The following is a 14,905-nucleotide window of genomic DNA, read 5'->3' on the forward strand; positions in this document are numbered from 1 at the left end:
CCATGCTGCCCTGGTCCAGCTCCATCACTGCCCATCTGAACCAGCCTAATCACCCCTGCCTTGGTCCCCTGGCTGCCACTCACAGCAGCCAAGGGCGCCTGTGAGCACCTGGGTCAGCTCTCATCCTTCCTCTGCCTGCAGTCTCCCATGGCTCCCACCTTCCTTGGAGTCAAAGCTCAAGACCTCCCTGCAGCCCACCAGGCCCTGCATGACCTGCCCCGTCCCCTCCCTGCCCTCCCCTCCTCTCTCTCTCCCCCTCCTCACTCTGCTCCAGCCACACGGGCCTCCTCACTGTGCCTCCAACATGCCAGGCGCCATCCTGCCCCAGGGCCGTTGTACATTCTGTTCCCTCTGCCTGGAATGCTCTTCCCTGCAAACATCCACACCTCTGTCACATCCCCTCACTGCCTCTAGATATTTGCTCACATGTCACCCACCCTCTCCCCTAGCCTCTACTACGCCATCCTATCCCACAACCCCTCCCCTCTTCATAGCATTTACCGCCATCTCACCCATGGTATATCTCATTTCTTTTGTTTCCTGTTTGTCACCCTGGTTCGAGCGTGAGGGCAGGCATCCTTCTCAGTCTTGGTCACTGCTGTGCCTAGACCTAGGCCCAGCGTGGGTGTTCGGAAATGTTTGCTTAACAAAGGGCAGGTGAAGATAACGTGCTTTGTGACAATGGCACCACACAGTGTGGCTTTTGGGGAGAATAAGAAGGTTGGGGGTGGCCCTCCTGGGTGAGGATGGTCCTGAGCTTCATGTAAATGCTTGCTGAGAAATTCTTGTGTATCGTGATGACCGGGACAGACCTGGCTCTGCCTTCTGGGGCCACAGTCTGGTGGGAGAGGTCGGGTTGTGAACAGGCAGTTAACATATGGGGCAATCAGAGCCATGGTGGGGACATTCAGGGCTCTGTGCAGACGAGGCCACTAAGCTGAGAGGGAGGCCCCCTGGCCTGTCTCCCCCACTCCCTTGGGAGTGGCTGTATTCCCAGCCCACTGCAGTAAGGGCCACTGAATGGGGGCAGGAGTTCGTCTCCCTGGAGACATGGGCAGGAGGCCCAAGAGGGCAGGGCTGGCCAGCTCTGGGCCACATGCCTGAGTCCTGGGCAGCCCAGAGATGGGCATATTTGCCCCAGGTCACACAGCCCTGAATGTGCTGACAGTGTGGATTCATTGAGTGCCTGTTGTCACAGCCTCCCATTTTAAGCAGCACCGCCTGTCAGCTCCATGTCGAAGGGGCAGGTGGGGCGTCTGCATCCAGACATTCATAGAGCACCTACTGTGTGCAGGGTGCTTAGTGGACTCCAGCTCAGGCCGTGCAGCCAATGTCGGGGAGATTCTGTGCTCCGTTTTGCAGATGGGGAAACTGAGGCACAATGAGGAAAAAGAGCAGTCTGGGACCGCCCAGTGAGGGAGGCATTGGGTGCTGGGGACGTGAGAGGTGGGTGCGGACCCACCACGGAGGAGGGTGCGGATGGCTGCCTCCCAGGCCGGGGCACGTCGCATTGGCGGTGGGGTTGGTCCTGCGCGCTCTGTTGGACCCAGAGGCATTTTCTCCAGCGATGGGGGCAGATGCGGGGAGCCAGCCCCCCAGTCCCCCCAGTCCCCCGGGCCCCGCCGGCGGCCGCGTTCCCGGCCTCTCCGAGGGAGTTTTCAAACCCGCACCCCGGCAGCAGCGCGCGCTCCGATTGGCTGCCCGGGGAGGACCGTCCCTCCCTCTCCCCTCCTCCGCCCTTCGGTGTAGCGGGCCCGGCACGGCGGCAGCATCTGTTTCCAATCTGGCCCCGCGCTCTCCGCCCCTCCTCAGGGCCGGGGCTGGGGCGGGGGGCCTCTGCCACGGTGTCTCCCATTCATGCCCCCAGACCCCAGCGGGAGGTCTAGAGAGCGCCTCTGCGCCTGCCCCTCCTCCGCCCCCGGGTCAAGGCCTCGCGTCCAGCCCAGACTAGGGGGGTCTGTCTGTCCCTCCCCGACCTTGTGCATTTGGGTGTGTTGGGGGAGCCGCCTCCGTTGCCATGGCCACAGTGGGAGCTGGGGATGGGGGGGCAGGACGGGGGCCTCCCCTTCTTCCGAAGGGAGGAGGGGGTCCTGGGTCGTGCCCTCGGGGCGCCCCCTCTCCCGGTGCCGCACCCCACCCCCTCTGCCCCACTTCCGGCCAGGGCCCCGCCCTCCGCCCGCTCCCAGGCCCCCTCCCCGGGCCCGCCCCCCGGCAGCCCCGCCCGAAGGCCCCGCCCCGGCCCCGCCCCCAGGCCGAGCCGCCCGGGCCGAGGCCTCTCCCGAGTCCGCGCCGCGCCGCGCTCCGCTCTGGGCGGCCCGAGCGGGCGACGGGGACGGCTGCGGCGGGCCCTGCGGAGGCAGCGCGGGGCGGCCCGACCTCCCGGCCGCGGGGTGAGTGCGCCCCTGGCCCCCTCCCAGCGCGAGGCCCTGTCCGCGTCCGGCTTTGTCCCCCTCCTCGCTCCCCCTCCGGGCTCCGAGGGGGGGACCCCCGCGTCCCCTCCCCGCCCAGCGCGGGGCTGGCTGCGGAGGGGGCGGCCGCCTTCCAGGGACGGCTTGGGCCTGCTCCCCGCGCCGCTCGGGCCCATCCTGGCACTTTAGAGAACTCCGACTGTTACGCTCCGCGGGCCCCCTCCCCCGCCTGGCCCCCTGCCCGACCTCCTCCCCCGCCTCCCCCTGCCTCCCCCCACCTCCCCCGCTACCTCCCGGGGGCGGAGCCGGCGCGGGGCAGCCGGGGAGCTCTCGTTGGGGACTTCGCAGACCGCAGAGGCGGCGGAGGGGCGGGCAGAGGTGGGGGTCTGTGGCTGGCATCCCTACTCTTAGCCACCGCCCCCCAGAATCACAGAAAGTTTCCCTCCTTCCATCTGTCCCTGCGCCCCTTCGGGCCTGCAGATCCCGGGTCGATGCTGTGCTTTGTCCGGGCTTGAATGAACTGAGGACATGGGGACCCCAGGAGGGGCCTTGGTGTTCCCTTCTGCGACGGGCAGGGCAGCTCACACCTTTGCGTCGCCCGCTCCCGATCCTGGCTCCAACCTTTACAGACCCCAGAGTCCTGGGCTTATGGAGTTTGGGGGCCCCTGAAGGGCTTCCTGCTGACTCCCAGGCTGGCCCCAGCGCCAAGCCCTGCCTGCTGCTTTGAGAGCCTCCTCTCCACCCTTCAAGGCTTGGGCAGACCCCCAGGGCAGACATAAGGCTGCCCCCCTTCCCAGGCCTCTCCTGCTTGCTGTGGTCCTTCTCTGTGGCCTCAGTTTCCCCCTCTGGAATGGAGATGACCACAGGAGTGATGTGGATGAAGTGCCAGTTGGGGCCAGGCATGCAGTAGGCGGCCAGTGCATGCTGGGGTGCGAAGGAGCCTTCCACCCAGGGGTGATGGACCCACAGTGGGAGCAGAGCTGTGACAGAGGCAGCCAGAGGGGGTCTTGGTCCAGCCTGGGGTACCCAAGAGGGCTTCCTGGAGGAGACAACAGCTCAGCTGAGACCTGAGGATGAGCATCAGGGCTGAGGTTTGATGGGGGAACGAGGAAGGGTGTGCTGGGTGGAAGGAACAGTGTGTGCAGATGCCCCTGTGGGAGCCAGAGGGCTGCATGTAGGGGCTCCAAGGGGGCAGGGGAGTGAGGTGCCAGGGGTGTGGCCGGGTGTGATGCGATTGGCAGCGCCCAGGTTGGCAGCTCTGAAGGCTGAGTTTAGGAGTCTGGGTTTTAATGGACTTAGAGGGGAGCCATGGAGGGATTTAGAGCAGAGAAGAAGCAGGGCTGGACCAATGAAGGGTTCCGGAGTGGGGGCAGGAATCCACAGGGACTCAGGCTCAGCTGGAGGTTGGGGGATCATGTGGCTGCGGCTTGAAGGATGAGTTGACAGTGGGCTAGCCAAGGAAGGGTGTACCTGCTGGGGGGACCCGCGGTGAGAAACACTGAGGCCTGAGGCAGTGCATTCTGGGAATGGCAGTGTCTTGTGGGAAGGGGGTGGCACAGGGTCACATTGTGTGCATTGTGAAGGGCCCCGAATGCCAAGCAGGGCAGCTGGGAGCCCCAGTGGGTGTGTGAGTAGAGCAGGGGTGCACCCACATCTTAGCATCTCAAGCTGTTCCCCAAAGCCATCCTGGGGGACACGCTGGCAGGGTGAGTTCGGTAGCTTGGGCACCTGGGGCATGGGGACTCTGGGCTCAAATCCCAGCCCAGCCAAGCCCTCTCCTCCACCCCTGGCCCTCGGGAGCTGCCCTCTGAGGCTGTTTCCTCGTCTGTTAAACAGTAGGAAGGACGGGGAGCGTTTGGCAGGGCTCGGCACCCGGGAGGCCCCCAGTGGACAGTAATGATTTCCCTTTCTGGGGCTGGGCCTGGTTCTCCGTCTGTCCCACCCATCCACTCCTGGCCTCGAGGACCCTTGGGGACAGCACTCTGAGCATGTGTGTTCTCTCAATACCAATCCATAGTCAATTAAAGCCGGATCCCTCAGCCTGGCCCTCAGTTCTGGGAAGGGTGGCAGGGTCGGCCCCACCCAGCTCCGCCCTGAGCTGTTTCCTGGTGGGAGGGACACTGAAGCCTCGAGAGGGACAGGGCCTTGGCCAGAGCCACCTGAGTCCACCAGTGGCCACAGAGCTGGAGCCCGGGCTGGGAGTTTGCCTGCTGTCCGCTTGGCTCGACATGTGAGTGACCCAGGGGCCTGGGGAGGCCCGGGTGCTGAGGCCCTGCAAGTAGGGTTGTAGGTGGGGGCGGTTGAGGGTGGGGAGGTCGTGCACAGTTGGGGGTCTTTTTCCTGTGCCTCTCTTAGCCTCTCCTGCCCTGGGGCTGTGGGGGGGGGGCCCTGAGACTCAGGACTGGGCAGATGAGCCCCCAGAGCCCCCCAGGACAGGGTAGACAGACCCTGCGGCTGGAGACAGGGCCAGGAGAAGCACCTCCTCAGCCCGATGAGACCTGTCTCATGCGGGTGACATAGCCTGTTGGCTGCCCAGCCCTGGGTCATAATCACCCCTTTATGTTCCCTGGACCGCGTGGGCACACAAAGCCGGCTCCAGGATCGCGTGACCCACCCCCCCGGCGCCTGGCTGGAATGAGTGCCCACTCGCCCCCAGTGAGCGCAGCATGGGAGCCCCCAGAGGCGGCTCAGCAGGCTGTACCGGGCCCAGAGAGGGTCACCCACTTTCCTGATATCACACAGCAGCTGCAGAAAGACACAGCCACGTGTTGGGGCAAATCTCGGCTCTTCTGCAAATCTGTTTCCTGGTCTGTGCAAGTGGTGGGCAGCTCAGCACGTGACAGCCAGGCAGGCTGGTGGGGACCCTCCCTGGGCCCCAGGTCCAGCGGCCACTCCCTGCCTTCTCCCCACCCCCGGCTCAGCACCATTTGGTACCTGTTATTTCCTACAGTCTGCAGGGCGGCCGTTCCCTGCTGATGGCCACACCACCTCCCGGGAGCTTGCGGCTCGCTGCGCCCACCTTCATTTCCCCATATTGGCCGTGGCAGGGCTGGTGGCCCGGGCCGCTTTGTTGCAGGAGGGGCATGGTGGAGGGCTGGCCTGGTGCCAACCCGATAACATCCCTCCCTGCGTAGGGCTGCAGAAGGCCCTGGCTGCCCCGTGGGTCTTGTTCATATATGCCTTTCTGCCCTCATCTGTCCCGTCTCCCTCCTGGGACCTCTGGGACCTTCCTGTGCAGAGACACCTTCACCCCCCCCCATTCACATTCACTCTTAGTCCTCAGCCAATTAGTAATAATAACATTAAATCCAAGAGCAGCCCATGCAAAGGCCCTGGGGCAGGACCATGCCTGGCATGTTGGAGGCACAGTGAGGAGGCCCATGTGGCTGGAGCAGAGTGAGGAGGGGGAAAGAGGAGGAGGAGGGGAGGGCAGGGAGGGGATGGGGCAGGTTGTGCAGGGCCTGGTGGGCTGCAGGGAGGACTTGGGCTTTGACCCCAAGGGAGGTGGGAGCCATGGAGGGCTGTGGGCAGAGGAGGGACGGGCCCTGACTCAGGTGCCCACAGGTGCTTTCTAGCTTGTGTGGGTGGGACAGACAGTGTCTGGGGCTGGAGCTAGGAGGCCAGGACGGAGGGGACTGTGTTGGTCCAGTGGGCAGTGAGGGACCGGAGCAGGTGGGGTTGGAGAAAGGGGTGAGAAGGGGCAGATTCGGGGCAGGTTCTGAAGGCAGAGCTGATGGGATTTGTGGATCTTCCCCTGAACCCTGAAATAAGACCCCCCACGCAGGGACTTCCTGGAACCAGGAGGAGGTGGGAGGGTCGTGGGCTTGCTGGGTTCTGCCCTTGCCACAGGCAGCCCCTCGAGGGAGGACTGGCGCTTAAGGGACCCTGGAACTTTTTGTGTTCTCTGTTGGCGGCATCTCATCCCCTCTCCCGGGACCCTCCGTGCAGGGGACCTCAACCCATGCCCTCTAGGCCGCGGGCATGCTGTGCTGCCTCAGTTTCCCTGGTTGCTCTCGGTGGGCCCGCCCAGCTGACCCAAGTTCTCCGGGCCTGACCACCCCCTACACCGCGTAGCCAAGCGGATGTGCATCTGCAGGTGGGGCCAGCCACTGTGGTCACCCTGGCCCCAGCTGGCCATGGGCTGTTTTCTCCCTCTGGGGTCACCGCCCTCCTTGTTGGCTACTTTTGCTTTTTAAAGGGCCAGGGCAGGGGATCAGGATAAGGGACAGTGCTCTGGGCTCCATTTTCTCCATCTACCCAGTCCCCGGCTGTTTGTGTCCAAGGCATGTTTGTGGTCTGACTACGTGTGCCTGTCCCTTAGCCTGGCTGTGTGCACGCGTGTGAGCAGGAAGGGAATCTGACTTTGCACGTCTGCATGTGTCGTGTGGCCCATGCACGCATGGTCCGCGAGCGGTGGCCTGTGGCCTGCCTGTCCGTGTGTGGCGTCTAGCTGCGTGTGCGCCTGTGCTACCTGGTCTGACCACACTGACTGTGTGTTCATAGTGACGTCTGCCCAGGGCCCCGCCGTGTATGTGTACTGCCTGCCCGGCTGTGACCACGCGTGTGTGCCTTGTTTGACGTGGTGTGTCTTTAAGACCTGATTTTGTGCACGTCTGTGTTTGTGGTCTGTGTGCGGTGTTTGCCTGACTCCGTGTGCGTGCGTGTGTGCGTGCAGGCGTGCAGCCAGCCATCTCTTACCTACGTGAATGCGTCTGTGCCCACGTCTGCTCTCCCTGTTGGCCTGTGGCCTGACTGTGCGTCGGCAGCCCGACTGCAGGCATCGTTCTCTGCGCCTGGCCCCACTGTGTGCACGTTGATCCTCTCAACCGTGTTCCGCTCCCCGGGCTGTGACCCAGCCACCACCGGCCCAGCCTTCCCCTGAGGCTGCCCCAGGGCTGGGCAAGGTGACCGCAGCTGGGTATTTCGGGAACCAGAATCACAGGGACTGCCCCGTCATTATGTGGCACCGGTCCCTGTGGCTGCAGCTTGGACCCACCCAGGGCACGACCTGGGGTGGGTGCAGGCCTGGCCAGGCCACGAAGACCGCTTCCTCCCCCTGCCCGGTCCTCTGCCGTGGCTCGGGCCAAAGAGGAGATTGGGGAGACGGGGAGGGGGCAGGTCCAGAGGTCAAGATGTGTGACGAGGGACCCTTCTGCCCTTGGAGACTTGAGGTTCTTGTGGGAGAAACAGATGCTGAGTGATGAACATTCTCGTTTAATTTGGGAACCAGGGTAGGTGCCACACAAGGTGATTTTAGTCATTCCTGAGGCCCTGGGGTGTGAAATGGAGGTGGGGGGGGACTTGACCTTCAAGGAGCAGAGAGGGTTTCCTGAGGAAGTGGCAGCTGAGCTGAGACTGTCTTATGGTGGGGGACAGTATTCCGGGCAGAGGGCACAGCGGAGACAAAGGCTCGGAGGTAGGACTGAGCTCGGCCGACATGGCCGTGCCCCCAGGTGAGAAGAGGAGGTGAGGTCAGCTGGAGTGGCTTCCCTGGGGGCTTCAGGAGCCATGGGAGGTATTAGAGCAGGGCAGGCACAGGTTAGGTGTGTGGGAAGGACCCATCTGGTGACCCAGAGTGGCCAGGTTATGGGGCCAAGCAGCAGCAAAGGCTGGAGTCTTCTCCTTCCTGAGAAATTGAGGGTTCAGAGCTCCCCCAGCAGTGCTCATCTTGGGTCGGGTCTCAGGCTGAGTCAGGGGCACAGCCTGGGGTTGGGGACTGAGGCTGGGGTTACGGCTCCCCCCAGAACTGAGGCTTAGCTGGAGTTCGGGAGCCGCCTTAGTCCATTTGGGCCGCAATAACAAAATACCACAGACATAGTGGCTTGTAAATGACAGAAATGTGTTTCTCATCATTCTGGGGGCTGGGAAGTCCAAGGTCAAGGTGCTGGGATTTGGTGTGTGCCGAGGGCCATCTATAGTTGGTGAACGGCATCTTCTCACTGTGTCCTCAGGTGGCAGAAGGGGTGAGGGAGCTCTCTGGCGGCTCCTTTATAAGGGACCCTGATCCCATTCGCAAGGGGTCACCTTTGCGACCTAATCACCTCCCCACACCTCCACCTCCTAATGCCAACGTGCAGGGAATCAGGTTTCAACAGATGGATTTAGGGGGACACAAGCATTCCTTCCCTAGCAGGGACTCACACTTTCCGTCCATCTGTCATCCCATGACGCTTCCCTATCGTCCCGTGACCATACCCCCCGCAACCCTCCCACGCCCCTCTGTGGCCCTCCGCCTCGTCCATGAAGGTCCCTGGATTTCCTTGCTGTCCTCTCACGGCCACCTGTTGTCTCTGCAGACGCTGCCCCATCTGACGCTCGGCTCCAGGCCTGTCTGTGAGGGACCCGGGAGGCCATCCCCCTCCAGGGCGGAGGGTGGAGGTCACTGCCAAGCATGGCACCCGCTTGTGGCCCTGGCGTGGCGTCTGTGGTTGGTCCCATGGGCCTCCTCGTGGTCCTGCTGGTTGGAGGCTGCACAGGAGAAGGTAAGGGGGGGTCCACGTATGCATGTACGGGTGCGTGTGTGAGCACATGTCCCCACCTCCTCCCTGGGGCACCTCCTCTTGCCAAATGGAGCTTCTGTGCCCGAGAATGAAGCGGAGTGCCTGCTGTGTGCGGGGCCCCAAGAGACTCAGCGATAAATAATACAATGCTATTAATAGAGCAGTAACAGTAACGATGACAGTGATTTTCCAAGCATCGACTCTGCACCAAGCTCGGTGCTAAGCACAGACTCTACCTGCTTCGTGTCCCTTGAGCCTCACAAAACCCAGTATACCGGTTTGGTTCCCTTCCACATTTGCTGATGAGAGAAAACAAGGCTCAAAGGATGTAATGGACTTGAGGTCACTCCTTAGTGAGCCACAGAGTTCTCCTTCCCTTGTAGCAAATGGAAACACCAGCACCTGGTGGCAGACACAAGGGCAGACAAACTTTTCCAGGTGGAGGCAGGGGAGGCTTCTTGAGAGAAAGGGCATTGGGGTTGGGGTTTTGTAGCTGTGTAGGAGTTTGCTGATGGACAAGCCATTCCTGGTGGGGGTGACAGCACATGGAAAAGGCCTGAAGGTCAAAGAGTTGGTATAGTCTAGAGGTGGGCAAGGCTGCATTTCTGACTGTAACGTGGAGGATGAGAATCAGTTTGGGGCCCAATGTCAAGATCCATCCCACCATGAAGGACTTAGAGGAGGCATCACTCAGGCCCATGGAGACACATGGGGGTCAGGGCAATAGGGAAAGAGACAGTGTTCTCCAGTCAGTCTGGGTTTGAATCCTGACACCACTGCACACCTGCTGTGCAACCTCAGGCTAGTGACAAGCACTTCCACCTGCCATAACAGGGCACATGACATTATTCATATCCCAGCATTCTTGTAACAAGAATGTGCAATAAGCCCCTGCCTGCTGCTTGGCACATAGTAGGCCTGAGATCCTGCGTTGCCACAAGCATAAGAAGTATTACTGCCGAGTGAGGACACTGCAACATACACCCCTGCCTTGTTCATTTATGCTTTTTCTTGTTTTCATGCTGTTTTTATGCCTTACACATTCACATCAGCCACCACGATCTGGTGAGGTCAGTGCTATCATCATCATCCCCATTGTACAGCTGGGGAAACTGAGGCACAGCAAGGTTAAGTCACAGCCAGGAAGTGGCCATGCTGAGATTTGAACCCGGGCTGCCTCGTGCCAGAGCCCGGGTTCCTGCCCACTCTTCCCCCTTGGGGCCGGCGGCCAGGTGTGCCTTGGCCATGATCTATCCGGACACCCCCAGAGTCTGTGCCCTCCTGGGCTCTGTTACCTGCAGTGGGAATGGCAGGCCTTGGGTACCAAGCACATTTAATTTTTCTTTTGTTCATTCATTCATTCACCTTGGCACTGTGGACATTTGGAGCCGGGTCACTCTGTGTGCTGGGGGCCATCCTGAGCATTGTGGGACGTCTAGCGGCAACCTTGGCTTCCACCCACTCAATGCCATTAGTACCCCAGCCCCAGGTGTGACAGCCAAAAATGTCTCCAGACAACCTTGTCTCCCCCTAGGTGAGAACCACTGGTTTCACATACATGGGTTGAATAAATAATAAAAGTTACTGGCCAGGTGCAGTGGCTCACGCCTGTAATCCTAGCACTTTGGGAGGCCGAGGTGGGAAGATCGCTTGAGGTCAAGAGTTCAAGACCAGCCTGAGCAAGAGCGAGACCCCGTCTCTACTAAAAATAGAAAGAAATTATATGGACAGCTAAAAATATATATAGAAAAAAAATTAGCCGGGCTTGGTGGTGCATGCCTGTAGTCCCAGCTACTCGGGAGGCTGAGGCAGGAGGATCGCTTAAGCCCAGGAGTTTGAGGTTGCTGTGAGCTAGGCTGATGCCACGGCACTCACTCTAGCCCGGGCAACAAAGTGAGACTCTGTCTCAAAAAAAAAAAAAAAAAAAAAAAAAAATTACTACTTCAATGTCATGCCGCAGTGATAATGATCCGCCTCCGGCATCATGCGTCTCTGTCATCCCAGTGAGACCTCAGGAGCCCCGGAGCTGGGAGCGTCCCTATTACAGGTGGGGAAACTGAGGCTGCAAAGTGGAGGTCACGGAATTTGGAGACACTCCCAGCCTGACTTCGAATCCTGGCAGGTCTTGGCCCTTACGGATCTGTTCAGTGAGATTTTAGTAAGCCCCTACTGGGTGCCGGGTGTTATTTTAGGCGAAGGAGGCAAAACACACATCCCGCCCCCTTACAGAGCTGGTGTTCCAGTGAGGGGAGACACCCAAGTGTGTTGGGTGGCGTGTGTGCCAGGGAGATGAGGGTGTGGGGGAGGGTGTGGGCAGTGGCTGCAGTGAGGAGGTGGCATCTGTGCAGAGACCTGGAGGAATTCATGAGTGTCTGGAGGAAAGGTGTCCCAAGCAGAGCGCACAGCCTGTGCAAAGGCCCTGGGGCAGGATGCGCCTGGCGTGTTGGAGGCACAGCTAGGAGGCCCGTGTGGCTGGAGTAGAGTGAGGAGGGGGAGAGAGGGAGGAGGGAAGGGCAGGGAGGGGACGGGGGAGGACTTGGGCTTTGACCCATTGGAAGGTGGGAGCCATGGAGGGCTGTAGGCCGAGGAGAGACAGACCCTGACTTGGGTGCTCACAGGCTCTCTCTGGCTGCTGCTGTGGGGAGGATGGGCTCTAGGGGCCAAAGGCAGAGACAACCTCACTGGTCTAGGTGAGTGACGAGGGAGGTATGACCCAGGATATTGGCACCAGCCATGTCCCGGAAGCTTGCTCAGTGGGCTCTATAATTACTCCGGTATTGCTGCAGGTGTCAGTAGTGACCTTGACTCAAACCCAGGTCTCCCATCTCCAAGGCTGGGGCAACTTGACCGCTAGTAGGCGGGTTTGTTTAGCAGGAGCCCTGTCACCTGGGGCCTGGCAGGGGGCTGTGGACATCGTGGTTGGCGCTGATGGTTGCAGGAGGTGGCCTGGGTCCTTGGGGAGCACACAGGGAGGCGGCTGTTGTGGCAGCTAAAGCTTTTACCAGCCTCACCAAGGGGAACAGTATCTGCTCTAGAAACAGCTCCTGGTCCACTGGGGCCTTCCCGGGATGCTGTGGGCCAGCCCTGGCGGGGTTGGAGGGGACGGAGTGGGAGGGTCACAGACTCTGGCACCAGATTCTTCTCTGCAGTATCTGAAATGGAAAAACAGAAATCAGGCTAAGCCAGGCCACGAAGCAGGAGGACTCAGGCCCTGGCCTCCAGAAAGATCTGGGTTCTCTTCCTAGCTTCTTTGACGTTGGCATCACCACTCTGAACTTCAGTCTCTTCATCTGAGAAACAGGGACACCCACAGTACTTGTGGTTGATAAAGACCCGCAACTCCATTTGTCCAGCATGCATTGTCTCTGGGACACTGGAGCTGGCTGGGACTCAGTTGCAATCCTAGCTCTGCCCATCACAAGCTGTGTGACCCAGGGCAGGTCACTTAACCTCTCTGAGCCTTGATTTTGCTTCTCTGTGACACAGGCATAAGGATAGTGCTGAACCCCTCTCCAGGCCAGAGAAAGCTCTTCTGGGCTGGCTTGGGTCTCAGAGCTGCCCAGAGAACACTGAGATGGCAACTGCTGGTCAGAGGGGGAGCTTTGGGGAGGGCATGACCCCTCCAAGCCAGCAAGGTCGAGTGTGCCATTTTCTCGAGGGTCACCAGACACGGGAAGGGTAGGGTCCCAGGGAACGAGGGCTGCTTTGTACCCTTCCTGCCAAGTGCCACGTAACTAGGTGTTTCAGCCCAGTGTGGTCAGGGCCTTGGTGGGGGACGCCCAGGCAGCTGTGGGGACAATGTCCCTCCTGACCCCGCCTGCAGTAATCCGAGAAGGCTCCCCGGGGGAGGTGCTGGCCCAGCCAGGGCTGCCAGCTGGAGGGAGGAGGAAGGGACTCCTGGAGGAAGGGACAGCACAGACCAGGGCTGAGTCTAGCTCCGGTCCCATCTCGCTCGCTGGATAGGGGGGTGCGGGGGGTGTGTTCTGGCTCCGAGTCATAAACAGGCAGCTTCTGCCCTGCCTTCCAGCAGCTCCCGAGGGAGGATTTTACCAGAAGTAGGATTCTTGACCCGGCCACGGTGACTTTTCTCCATGTCCTTGGCCTGAGAACACATATGTCCCTGGGTTGCCATTCTTGAGGCCAGGAGGGGCGGCCCAGACCGTCGGAGCCAGGGAAGCAGGGCCAGCTGCAGGCACAGTGTGGAGCAAAACATCTGCCCTGAATCAGGCTCCAGGCCTGGGTGTGGTAGGAGCATAAGACGAGGGCTCGCGGACAGAGCCCCGGGTTCAGATGTTGGTGGTGTCGCTTCTGAGCTCTGTGACCCCTTGCAAGCCCATTAACGTCCCTGAGTCTGCACAATGTGACTAACCATCCCTGCCTCGGAGGGATACGCAAGAATTGAGTGAGACCACACGTGCCTGTACACAGGGGTCTGCCAGTTTTTGAGCGAGATGGCCAGTGCAGACACATGTGGTCATAGCAACAGAAGCAGAGCCTTGAGTGAGGGAGGCGAGGCAGGTCTCACCACTGGTGGGGGGGACTCTGTTTTGTTCAAAACCCAGCCTGAGGCCGGGCGCGGTGGCTCACGCCTGTAATCCTAGCACTCTGGGAGGCCCAGGCGGGAGGATCACTCGAGGTCAGGAGTTCGAGACCAGCCTGAGCAAGAGAGAGACCCTGTCTCTACCAAAAATAGAAAGAAATGATTTGGACAGCTAAAAATCTATATAGAAAAAATTAGCCGGGCATGGTGGCACATGCCTGTAGTCCCAGCTACTCGGGAGGCTGAGGCAGTAGGATCCTTTACGCCCGGGAGTTTGAAGTTGCTGTGAGCTAGGCTGATACCACGGCACTCACTCTAGGCCGGGCGACAAAGCAAGACTCTGTCTCAAAAAAAAAAAAAAAACAAAACCCAGCCTGAGCCATGGGTGGGAGGAGTTGGGGGCCAGAACTTTTTGGGTGAACTGTGGTCACTCTACCCGTTTCTAGCCCCAGAAGGTCAGACACCCAGTGTCACTCAAGTTCAAGTTGTTCAACCTCTGCCTGTCCTCAGACCCCAAACTTTTACTTCCTTTAAAATTTTTTTTACTTACTTTTTCTTTAATCAGCTTTTTTTTGAATAATTTTATTTCTGAAAATAATTTATCTTCAGTTCTCAGTCTAAAAGAGGTGCTAAAGTTCGAAGCCTGTTTTGTTTTTGTTATCATACAACAGCATTTGCTACACTTACCCCTTTCTTTTTTTCCGACTTAATGGCATATCTCGTTCCTTCCCTAGTAGTTCGTTTAAAAAGCATGCTTGGCCCTCCATGTAGTCGCATGGTCTTCCCCTGCCTTTGTTCAAGCCCCTTTTGTTGGAGACACGGATTGCTTCCTGGGTGATCTCGTAAATCTGTCGCAGCCCTCCCGTCCATTGATAAAAATCTTAGAAGTGGCTCCAGGTATTGCAAAGGGAAATCCTGTATCCCTTTAGGCAATTCAAAGTTTACTGTGGAAATATTCTATGCAAAGTAAAGTGTTAGCGGATCCTTGGTAGATACTGTGTAGCCGGTGCCAGATGCAGGGGTCTAGGCTGCTCCAGGGTGGTGAAAGATACAGTATCTCCTGCTTGAGACTTTCCTGGAGAGAATGAATAGGTCGCATCATTGTCGTGGGCGTGGGGTGCGGAGCCGGCCTGGTTGCAATGGGCTTGTTCAGTTGTGTTTGTATCCGAGCAAAGCCAGTGCCTTGCCTGGCCTGTGCCTCAGTTTCCTCATATATAAAATTTATTTTACCCAGGTGGGGGTGGAGGGGCGGATAGGCACCTGGGTGCCCATGGATGCCGTGGGGAGGGGCGGGGAGGTGTTCACTGGCATCTTGTCTTCTGTCCCTTCCTCTTCTCTCCAGCCCTTCTGCTGGCCCCATGTACTACCCCTGTGGCTGGACAGGGGGATGGAGGGCATGTTTGTGTGGCTCCGTGGGGTCCTGGCCACATACTGGGACCCACCAGAGCCCCCCGTCT

At 59.7% G+C, this 14,905-nt stretch overlaps 1 protein-coding gene across 2 annotated transcripts in view; it reads left to right on the plus strand.

Annotated features, from left to right (window-relative positions):
- Positions 1-2,277: 2,277 nt before the first annotated feature.
- The window catches only part of PTPRS (protein tyrosine phosphatase receptor type S), a 62,079-nt gene continuing 49,451 nt past the window's right edge, over positions 2,278-14,905 (plus strand). Inside the window, exons 1-2 of one of the 2 annotated variants that reach the window (XM_045549153.1) lie at positions 2,278-2,390; positions 8,705-8,890. In XM_045549153.1, coding sequence (XP_045405109.1) covers positions 8,800-8,890 — 91 coding nt within the window. In that variant the 5' untranslated portion in view covers positions 2,278-2,390; positions 8,705-8,799. The remainder of the gene's footprint in view (positions 2,391-8,704; positions 8,891-14,905) is intronic. The other variant, XM_045549163.1, reaches the window with a different exon arrangement.

Source organism: Lemur catta, chromosome 1 (assembly GCF_020740605.2).
Source record: "Lemur catta isolate mLemCat1 chromosome 1, mLemCat1.pri, whole genome shotgun sequence".
NCBI classification, from domain to species: domain Eukaryota; kingdom Metazoa; phylum Chordata; class Mammalia; order Primates; family Lemuridae; genus Lemur; species Lemur catta.